The sequence below is a fragment of the Gouania willdenowi genome, chromosome 6 (assembly GCF_900634775.1).
Source record: "Gouania willdenowi chromosome 6, fGouWil2.1, whole genome shotgun sequence".
Taxonomy (NCBI): Eukaryota; Metazoa; Chordata; class Actinopteri; order Blenniiformes; family Gobiesocidae; genus Gouania; species Gouania willdenowi.
The window spans coordinates 48,429,040-48,441,084 of record NC_041049.1 but is presented as its reverse complement, the minus strand read 5'-3'; the positions used below and the strand labels follow the sequence as shown (position 1 = coordinate 48,441,084).

Sequence of the window (12,045 nt, the reverse complement as noted above, 5' to 3'; positions counted from 1 at the left end):
AGATGTGTAACTGTCGCCAGCTGTAGTCACAGATTGTTTTTTGGTCACAACTGTTTTGATCCTCTTTTGGTAAACAAAAGAGGGTTACATTTGTTGTCTTTACCTTTTCCTAAATATTTAAAGCAATGACAAGCAGCACATGTTGGCATTTTGCCCTAAAAAGCTGCTAAATGATAAAAAAAAAAAAAAAAAGCAGGCTGAATGGTTCACTCCAAGAGAAAACAATGGGATGTTTACAGACAGTGGTGCCCTGTGACGTCATCAATCACATGATTTTTAAGATGGCTGAACACAGGCGTTTAAACTATAAAGTAGTCCCATTTTTAAAAAGGAAAAAATTTACATGGTTTACAATAATGCATTTTGTTAGACATAGATCTTCTAATGAATACATTTCAAAGATTTTAGGCCAAACATGTAAAAATGTTGGAGAATCCCTTTAACCATAATCCTAACTCTGGAAAAAATGTTCTAATAAATTGCGATATACAAAGTTACTTCCAATCGAAATCCATTGACTTTAAAAGTCGTGTCCAGCTGTATGGAAGATATGTGGACATTTTCCAGTGAGATTATTTGGGATCGGAAAGAAAAAGCACCATTTGAAAGAGAAGTGACTTCACCTTACATTAGACATCATTGTTGATCTCAGCACAAAGGCTTGTGTTTCTTTCTCAGAAGCAAGGCCAGTAGAAACAAGTTATTTGAATTTAAAAAGAAAGCTTGAATCTATTTCATGAAGGAGAAAAGTTAACTTTCCTTATTAAAAAGCTTCAGTTTAAACGTGCTACCAAACTTTTGGCTCGGTTCATCCTGTGGCAGAACAACAGATGTTTGTCCTCCACAGCACTTTGACTGTGATCTCTGAGCTACTGAGTGCCTCCTCAGCTTTGTCAACATTATATATTATCTATAGGAGCAGCGCATGAAACTGAATAAATCACTAACTATAACCTGAAAGGCGTCGAACTCTGTCATGCCAAAGCTGCCATCCTGTCTAATAGCTGTGTTGTAAGTGGTAGAGCGCTGTCCATCACATCATAAGGTTAGCGGCTCATTCCCTGAAGACTAATCCAGCATCAGATGTGTCCTTGGATAAGATAATGGGCTTCAAGTGAGTTTGATAGAAAACGAGCAGCCTGCACACTTTTTTCGTTTGATTGTGTGTGTGTTAGAATGGTTGATATTGACCTTGTTCAAAGTGCTTTGACACGACATAAATGTTTAAGATGTACTATATAGTGTAGGTGGAGAGCTTTTACTGTGTCCTTATAAGTTATTTTAATACTGTCAAACTTATAATCCATCTTTTATTCATCCATTATCTTTCAAATTTGCACCAGGCATTTTCATAAAATGGAAGAGTCATTGCCTGTTTTAGTGTGAGGTCGTTTATTTTTCTACATAGGGCACACATCCGACCTTCTTAACTGGATAATTTTCTGGTTAAAGCAAAAGGGAATTCAAAAAGCACCATCCCATGGATTTTGTTTAAAAGCCAGATAGCAAAATAATAGGTGACATGTAGGAGGTAGCAGCGCACCTTTGGATGAGAGATCATCCATGCTCAGCAGAGCTAAGAAGGAGAGGACGAAAGGCGTTTACGAGGCGCTACGTACGAGAGTTGACGTTCCCAGCAGCGCACACTCGACCAGAGCATGTGTGGAACTCATGGTGTGGCGATGGTGACATAAAACGATAAAAAGAACGGGGAACACAGTGACACTCTACATGTCTGGGAGGAAGTGGAAGTTGCGTGTGTGCAGACTGACGGGAGAGAAACTTGGAGGAATGCCAAAATACAGTAAGAAATCCATTCAACTCTGACCCATAGCAAATGAATGATAGTTTTGCCATCAAAAGCCTGGTCACAGTGTTTTTGTTTTTTTTTGTTTTATATAAGGAAACAATGTTCAGATGTTAGAGTTGTCACTAAAGCAAAAAAAAATAGCTTTAAAGTCACTGACAGGGTTTTTTTTGGAAAAAGGCTTTTTTCTCAGCTTTTTGCTCTGAAACTGCAGATTTGTATAAAACCTGCTCTATTCAACGGCTGATTACAAAAGCACAAAACGAGCCAGGAACAAATTCTTTATATTACAGATATTCTGTGGGTCTTTAAAATCAGTCAAAATGCTCAAAAACGGCTGGCATTGAGGGGGGTAGAACGTCTGAAAATGGCTGGCACTGAATGAGTTAACATACTCGTTTTAGGAGTTATTGCTTTCGCTTCTTCTCAGAACTGCATGAAAAGCACAGTTAGATGAATTACTGAGTGTGTTCTAACCCAGACCTTCCCCTAAACAAGCCACACAACAGACCTCACTCACACATGCTGTCCTTTATAGGAGAAAGTCAAAAGTCGCACATATTGAATAAGCCTGTGTGGCATTTTTGCATAAGCAAATTTAACCCAGAATTGTCTTTCTGGTGTGACTTTATGGAGTTAAAAAATATATATAATGATTTATACTTTACTTGAAGTTTTATACATAAAGGCTGACATTACTCTGTCATTATTACGACATTACAACTGTCATTAGCATGAATAAGGTGCCATGAAGGCCCTTACCCTAACCCTAAACATAACTCTACCTAACCCCACTAAATCACTCCACCTAACCCAAAAAATGCCAACATAGCTCCAAAGGTGTCATAAGTTAACGAAAGGTGTCATAAATTAGCGAACGACACTTAATGACAGCTTAATGACAGCTTTCATGACACCTTACTCATGCTAATGACAGATAATGATAGCATAATGTCAGCCTTATGTATAAAACTTTCGAAAAATTAAAAAAAAAAAAATATTGAGTTATGAGTTTTGGTCCTAATCTCCCAGCCCTACATACATACAATATTTACGCTCTCTGTTAGTGATGCACTATGTTTTCAGTATCGGCAGTATGTAGACGCCTCATCACATGTGGAGAGGCATGACTAAGTGCCACCATCTTGTGTGTGGAGCAGACTGCAGGAGTGCTTGACTCAGCCATCTTAAAGTGGAATTATTCACTGAATTTACCAATTTTGAAAAGATTTGATTATTGTCTTCATATATAGCTACGACAAAGAATGCTTGGATCTTATGAAAATGCAGTTTTTACCACTCAAATTTTAAATTTAAGGGGGATGGGGGTGTTGGTGGAATATTGGCATCGTATTGGTTAATGGCCAAATGGGTTATAAAATATTGGATACTGTTCAAAAATCTAATATTGTGCATCCCCTGGGCTTCGTACCAAAGATGGATGGTTTGTGTTCTCAAATAATGAGTAATGAAACCTGGGGGTGTTTGAGGCAATGGCAAAGTATGACCAAATATCAGTGAGTGATTCTGAGTGTTTCCGTGCATGCTGCCCCATAAAACACGAGGATACTTCTTTTTTATTGAGGTGAGTTGATGGTGTGCTCAGTATGCAATGACTCATCTCAGTAAAAGAGTGTTTGTGTGTTTGTCCATGACCTGTGCGTTATATTGTGTGGTATATCTCTACATCATTTGCACCTGAGAATACATCTGCTGCTTTCTTTGGATTTTTCCTAACACCTTGTTCTGGTTGCTAAGCCTGTGATCAGTGCTGTTATATACATCCTGAGGCTTTACATCCAACAGAAATGAGCAGACGAAAAAACAAACTCAGATTTTCATCTTATCTTGTCGCAGTTTGTGTATTTACATGTGAGACGCTCAAAGACAAATTAGATGATGAAAAACCTTGTGATCCTTTATTGACTCAATCAGTCATGTAAAGGGTGTTTGGGTGCTGAAAACAGCACAGATTTGCATAAATCTTGCTGTTGGTATTTTCCTGAATTTTGAGTATTTGGTTTGAACTTTATAACAGCAATTTGTTGATATGATATCTACCAATAATAATCAGTAGTAATAATTAGATAATCTACTTTTACACCTAAATAATCTCTAGATGGGGACATTATCATTATAAGACTGTTTTTTTTAAGTCTGATGAGTAAAGTAATTCAGTTATAAAAAAAAGTGAGTAGTTTTTCATTTGTTTCAGAGCAATGTGAATTAAAATGGGACCTTTTTTTGTTGCACTTTTGACACAATGATTAATTGCATTCTGATATTAAATGGCCACAAAAATGACATTATTACAATTAAACTTTTTGTTTTTGGAATTTAATATCTTATGTCTTGAATATAGACTACAGCCTTGTAAAGTGACTCAAAAGGATTTCATCAAATATTTAGTCGGTCAGCATACATGACGTGAGAGTTGTGTGCTCCATCAGTCTGGAATGAACACACGAGTTTCTGGGTTTGTGTGTGCCTTTGTACTACACTGTACTGGGGGTTTTTTACACATGCTAATTTGTTTCTCTATGCTTGTGTTATCAGTATCATATGGGTCGCGTGGCACGATGGGGGTATAATCAATACACACTGTGTAGTGACAGAACAATCTGTTAATATCGTACAGCGGGCGTGAGCAATAGACCAATGAGCAAACAGTTTGTGCAGATAGTCCCTGTGGCAGTTGATGTGTTGTAGTGTGTCTCTTGTTCATTTGGCAAAACTACAATATCCAACTCAGCTCTGTAGCTGTGGGAGTGACTATTTGACAGGTTATCAGTTAGTGTCAGAGTGAAAAGACTGAACATTTAACTGGTGTAGGATGATGAAAACTGTATTTAGATCAATGCTGGAGTTTATTATTATTATTATTATTATTATTATTTATTTATTTATTTATTTATTTATTGAGAAAAACACTTACTGCGTGAGGGAAGAAAACATGATTTCTAGATAGCCAACACTGTTTACATAGAATAAAAATAGAATCAAACGTATTATTGTAGTAGATCAAAGTCAGCTCCAAAAGAAAAATCATGCTAAAATAGAATGTCAGCTCATGTAAATATTTGTATCAGAGGCTTTTAATGTCACAAGCTCAGTTAATTACGCTGTAAGATCGTCATTATCTTTGTGTACCATCTCCCTTTTCCTCACTTTTTAATTTAAATTCTCACGAGAACCGCGAACATGCAGGAAATGCTATTTACACTGTGGAAATATACTCAATGCGCTTATCAAAATATTAAATTCATATTAAGAAAGAAAAAACCCAACAAGATCCACATGAACAAGCATTTAGCGACAGTGGGAAGAAACAACTCCCTTTTAACAGGAATAAATCTCCAGCAGAACCAGGTTCAGAGGTGGCAGCCATCTGCGTTGACTGGTTGGGGTTAGTAGACAGAAGGACCAACAGAACAGGATAGAGAGATAGAACATCAGAGTGTCCCAAACTAGTTTAGCCGTGAACCACAGATCAGGAACTGCCATCATCAGCTTCACGACACCTGAAATAGAGAAGACAGAGAAGGGTGAGGAGAAGGCACTGACTGCAGAAAAACATTATACAGTATTATCAGGTCAGCCTGCCTTGGCCTTGGGCCTCACTCCCAGTGGTCTAGTCAATACTTATTATAAAGGTGACGAATCTCTTCCCGTTTATTGGTAAGCAAACAGCGACTCACAGATGAGCCCATGTCCACTCTTGGGCTTAGGTTATGTTATGACACCAGCTACATCAGAATTTGAATCTCTTCCTGCTTATTGAACCAGAAAATGCAACCGTTTACGGACGAGCCCATGTTCGCTCTAGCGATCAGATTGTTATGATTCTGTTATACCACGGGCTCTGGCAGGTTTTGGTTAGCGTGAGAGAGATGCACAAATAGATGCTGACTCATTCTGGAGCGTGTTACCACATTGATGTAAACCGGTACGTACCGTCTGTAGATGCACATGAAGCTGCTTGTCATGTTTATAGTTGTGTGCAGAACAAGTGGCTAGTAAATAAAGCTGAGCAAAGAAACTTGTCTCGGATCATTCTACATGCGCGCGTATAGATGTGATAGTGTTGAAATGGGTTCCAGCTAAAAGAGACATCGGCTTCATTCAGGCCCTGCGGGTTTGGGCTGTGTTCTGTTGGGCTCAGGTCGGGTCTTCTTTTTTTGGCCCGAGTAAAACTCTACTGTGGGCTTCAAAGTGATGGTGGATTCATACTGATGGACCCTAAAGCTGTTAAAACGCTCTAGGGTTCGTTTACTGAGACAGTCCTTCGCGTTTGTCTAGAGTGGATCAAACAGACAAATTCTAAAGCGATTGTTTCTGCTGATCTCTGAGCGTTCCCAATCGAAGTCTCGAGCAATTAGGTGCACTGTAAACACAAAGTGTGCTTGGCAAAGACTAAAAACAGGGTGGGTGGTCAGGAGAATCGGTGACGGCACAATACAGAGTATTAAAACCTCCAAAAGCACAGCAACCTTTTCTTGTTACATTGTTGAATGTTGTGAAAGGGCAAACGGAGAAAACAGAAGTTTTTGCGCACTCTTAAGCTTTAGCTTTGACCCATAATTGAATGGCTCTTCTTCAGGTTTCTGTTTTTCTGCCTGGAGAAGTGATCTGCTCCAGTAACAACCCCTCAAGTGCAACTGCACCAGAGGCTACAGATCGGAAGTTGTGCTGTGAACGCAAACCATGATGTTTAAATGATCACCTGTCCTAAGCTCATTCGGATGGAGTCTGAGAGCAGTCCTACAATGTATCCCATTCTAACTGCCTCACAGAGACTTTTGGAGGCTTTTCCATGAGTCTGTTTGGTTCTCTGACATCACTGACCAGTTTTAAGGTTTTGCTTCCATTGTGGCTTTTTCCACCTGCCTTAATGCATTTTCAGATGCTCCATTGTTCATTTGTCATGTCATCGGGGTTGGTCTGGAGTGCATTTGTTTAATGTTAGCATGTCTGAAGCATGCTGTCAACAGGATCAGCAGCTACTTATGAGCTGAAGGAGCTCTTGTGATTTGGCACCAGACTCCATCACAGCCTTTTTCTGACCAGTTTCAAACACCTAAATTTGGCTGGCACAAACCATTAAACGCCTGCTTACTTTGATCACAGCTTTATTTTTTCCATTATGGATCAGGCAGCAGCGGGGGCCCTAATTAGGTCACTAGGTTTGCTGAGGGAATGAATGGGAAGTGATTTGACCAAAGGGCCGTAACAGGAACCCCACGGCTCAGAAGAGCTGGCTTCTTGGAGATAGTATTCGCAAGAAATCCTTTTTTCTCATTTTGTATGTGTATATAGTCATTAGCTCTCATGTGTTTGCTCACTTTCTCTATCACATCTTGCCTCTTGATTGACTCTCTGTGTTGCTGCAGGGCTTATTTGCTAGTTTTCCTAATTACTTTTCATTTGCAGAGCTCTCAATATGGAGGATGATCGGAATTTGTCAGCTGATGTTTATATATATATATATATTAGTTTTAAAAAGGTTCCCAAGGTTCTTTGACTTGACCTTTTGTGTTTCTTTTACACTTTCTCTGACCTGCATCTTTTGTCTTGCAGCTGGGCACAGAGTGGACGGCTCCAGGCGAGTTCAGCAAGTTCAGGTCTCAGTCTTCTAAGTCTGTGCAGTAAGTACCTCTGACATCTATACTGCACCCACACAAGTAGAACACAGACCTCTTTGCAGTATTTCTTTACACGTGTTTTATGCTTCTTCTTCTTTCTTTCTTTTTTTTCTAGTTTGCAGCCTGCACCTTTGTATCTCTGCTACCTTTGTTTTCTTGTTCTGGGAGCAGTTTGAATAAAACATGACTTCTTTCTTTTTTAGAATGCACTCTGATCTCCAGCCAGTTTTATTGCATGATTATTGACAAAGTGATATGATTATACAAGACAGGAGATCTTAAGAATAGATTCCCGATTTGACTGATTGAGGCGGTGCGCTGTTTGCTAAGTGCCTGTAAAGTACTTAACATAAACATAAACACATTAGTATTTGTTGTAAAGACTTAATATATCAGAAAGGGTACGAATTGGAATGATAAACTGTATAAAAATAATCACATCAGCACGGTGAAAGCTATTAAAAAACGCTCAGTCAAACCTGAAAATACTGAGACAAATACCTGACATGGAATCAAAACCATTGTAAGATGTGCTACACATCACTGGTGACAGTAAGGTCTCTGCACAGTAGTGTTATTAATAGAAAAGGGAGGGAGGTGTAAACAGCGTGGGGTGTGATTTATCAGGAGATTTACAGGCCTCAGTACAGCAATAAAATTAAGCAATGATTAAATATGAGATTACGAATGACAAGATCCTTTATTATTACAAACAGATATAAAATAGTCAAAGAAAATGCTGGAAGTGAATTCATTTATATTCCAGTTGTGATTACATTCAAATTGACTTATGTGTGCGTGCGTGCCCTTTCACAATAAGAGCACCAAATATAGGCTCAAATGAATTAGTTCAACTGTTGTTTTAGTCTCTTTTCAGATGTATTTTGTCACAGCTGTTCATTATGATTGTTACAGTATTTCTTCTACTTTCCAGATTTCTGTATTTATGTTGAATGTTAATAAGACATAAATTAAAAATATTTCTGTATTAAAATGTTTTAAACTGTTTAAAAAAAACATTTAGCAACCTCTGCTTCCAGGAAGTGTTGAAATTACAGTATTCATCAGTAGCCATGTTGCTAACGACATGCTCGGTGTTGATTTAAAAAAAAAAAAAAAAAGGTTAAATCAGATGTGAAGTGGGAGTGACTGCTTTACCCACCACCACCATTGACAGGTGGTAGACACAATGTTATTCACATGTTCATGTTCATCTATCCATATATTCTGTAGATGTCTCAGTGGTCTCCCATCCAACTATTAACCAGGTCCAGACCTGCTTAGCTTCAGAGGCCTAACGGGATCAGGCAATGACAGGCTGGTATAGCCACTATTCAGTGGCAGCAGCCCAATGTGGGTTGTTTTTGTTAGAAACACTTTCCAAATCACACTGTTTACTATCTTATTGTTTAATAATGTTAAAGCAAGAGTGTTTCTCGTCTGTGCAAAATATGAATTCAGAATGGAGAGCACAGCAGGCAGGCAGCATGGTAGGGAGCCAGCCTCGGACTCACAGACAAGTTATCAGAAAACATTAGAGAAAACAGGTGAATGTATTTGAAAATATCCTTCTGATTGACAACTCTGTTGCATTGGCTCACAACAGGTAGAGAGCGACCAAGCAAGGAGGTGATCTATTACAGAAACTCTACAAAGCTGGTGCATGACTGAAACACATGACTGTGTTGTTTTTTTCTAACACTCTTTTTTAATACAGTTTACAAATGTTATTTAGCACTGATCAGACAAACAATGCTGATGTAAAATGAGACTCATTTAAATTGTTAGATAATTTGAGTCTATTTACCATTTATTTTATATTCACATGTTTTAGATCAGTGGTTCCCAACCAGGGGTACACAGAAACATTTAGTTTCTTACATTATAGGACAAATATTTACATGCACATAGACATTTTCCTCATCATCAATAATAATAAATTGTTGGCCAAACTCTCTTTAAATTACATCAAAAGGTAAAGTTCAAAATAAAAAAGGGCTAAATCATCAGAAATAGATTAGAAGAAAAGGCTTAAATTTATGGTTAATGTTGGAGAAGATGCAGGAAAGTGTTCAGACGAGCCTGCTGACACAACTAAACAATGCATAACATGCACTAAGGGGTATTAGTGTTTAGACAGGAAGAATGAGGGGTACATGAGACAAAAAATGTTGTGAAACACTGATGTGAAGCTGGTTTGCAGTTGGTTTAAACACAGTGTGCTTTAAGTCGCCACAATAGGGCCCAATATCTCAAAGATCTTAGAGATGGTGACAAAGTCGAGTGAGACGTCTGCATGAGAGACGGGTATGTTGGTTTTGCACGATAAAGCACATTTATTTATTGAAATGCAATCATATAAATGCTTCTCTGCATTAATGTGCTGCATAAATACCAATTCTTCCCAGCATTTAATGACTGTAGTAAAAGCCTCAAAGCAAAGGCAGGAGATGTGTCATTTACCGTTGTGCTGCATTGTGTAGCACTCATTTTACTCGCCCTCAATCTGTTACTGGCAAGAATTGTTGCCGATGTTGTGAGTGTGCATAAGCAATCATCGTTATGAATTTAAAAGGAAAAAGCTGTTCACAATTGGGATAAAATTTAATTGAAAAGAGGGTGATAGCAATATGCACAACAGATCAATGCCTTGTTTTATTCTGCTGAAATAATACTGAGTTAATAAACTAATTTCATCACCTGGCAGTAAAACTGCACGTCAAACTGCTTTTTTTTTGAGTGTAAGTTTGCAAAATCAATCAAATCCACAGGAAATAACATAACATTTAAAATAAGATTGTGATATTTATTATTGGAGAGTAATTCAGTTTGAATTGAGTGTCATTGGCTTCTATTCATCATCACCCAAATGAAACTATTTCTAGTTCTAGAGTGAACTAAAATGAAGCATTAAAAAAATGTAGTCATTTTTCTGGGAAAAGGACACAAGGACAATAGAAAAATGTAGCTGAACAAAAGAGAACGAACTGAAACACTATAGATACGTTCACAAGGTCGACTCTCCTTTTGCTGCTCTGGTTATTTACTGGAAAACGTCGCGGTCCATTGAACCTCCGCTGTGGATTGTGGGAGAGTTGAGTGAACAATGACTAATGGCTGCTGCAGGGTTGAATCATATCGTCAGTGACTTAAACGTATTGCTGTTGAGGGGTTCACTTTAAACACTTCACTTGCTTGTTGAAGGTCTCCATGTGATGTAAAGGCCACTCACACACAGGTTAGTCTCTCCAAGTGTAACACTCTCCTCCTTAACATTTACCCATTAGCCACTCTTCATTTTCCTTTTCCTGACTCTTCTGTTGTGTCTCACCTAAAGATAATGTAATAAAAGCATTTACATTAGTCATCAGATCTCACAGGTAGAACTTTAATAGGTGGGAAATTGTAAATAATGTATCACACACATCAACATGCATTACATCCCCACCTCACCTTCTGTATCTATATTATGCTATGTGAGCTAGGCCGTCTGTAGAGCTTCTTAAAGCACAATACTGTATGTACTTTTGTACACTGCTTTTATTACAATATTGACAATTCGGGTCTTGTTACATTTCGGGTCATTGTTACATATCGGGCACCAACAGGCCTTTATTTTTTAGGCACATTTCCTATAAATACTTCATTTATGGGAATGTCCGTAGAGACATGGGTTAGGAACCGAAGGGTCACTGGTTCAAATCCCGGTGCGAACCAAAAAAACCTGGAAATGTTCTGGTTGCTGGAGAGGTGACTTTGAGTACCCAGAAAAGCACTATATAAAATTGATGTATCATAATAATAATTTTTATTATATTATGCTGTTTGTAGAAATGCTGCTCGAACTGGTATAAAGTTTTATTCACTTGTTTCTGGCACGTCATAAGCCATACTCTGTTTACGTTAGCTGTTTTTAAAAACTGACTTGGCTGTTCAGGTCAGTTTTATTGTAAAACGTTAAAAAAAAAAACAATTTCTCAAATCACCTTAACACTAAATAACAAGAGGCAGGGCAAAGCAAATGTGTTTGTATAGTGAATTTCATACACGAGGCAATTTATTGTGCAACAGAAAACATTAATCAGTTCAAAAAATCAATAATAATATTAAAATCAACAATAAAATGATTAAAAATCTCCCTCTCAGTCATATACAGTAGTGAAAAAATAGTTGTTTTGAATTGGATTTAAAAATGTTCACATGTAGGGATTCACTCAACTCCCGATAAGATTCGATTCACGATACTGGGTTCACGATACGATTCTCTCACGATTTATTTTACAAAATGAGACTGTATATGAATGACTGAAAAATATTCCTTTCATTTTTTTTAGAAACTACTGTACTATTTTCCTTTTATTTTTCATTGTCAAAAGAATCCCTTGATAAACTATTCAATTTAACTAAAAATAAATCTTGAATAAAATAAATCTTGAATTAAATAAATAAAGGAATAATACAAATGAAGAAGAAGCCTATTAATTTAAATTCTGGTTTTATAATAAACAATGCAAAACTGCATAATAGATCTTTTTCTTTTTAAAAGTGCAACTGAAAATGTATTTTGTGCCTTAACAATTGGACTTTTTTAAAAAA

At 37.5% G+C, this 12,045-nt stretch overlaps 1 protein-coding gene across 2 annotated transcripts in view; it reads left to right on the top strand.

Moving 5' to 3' along the window:
* The window catches only part of b4galnt4a (beta-1,4-N-acetyl-galactosaminyl transferase 4a), a 186,656-nt gene that overhangs the window by 130,710 nt on the left and 43,901 nt on the right, over window positions 1–12,045 (top strand). For both annotated transcript variants that reach the window (XM_028450362.1, XM_028450363.1), the window contains exon 7: window positions 7,385–7,452. In XM_028450362.1, coding sequence (XP_028306163.1) covers window positions 7,385–7,452 — 68 coding nt within the window. The remainder of the gene's footprint in view (window positions 1–7,384; window positions 7,453–12,045) is intronic.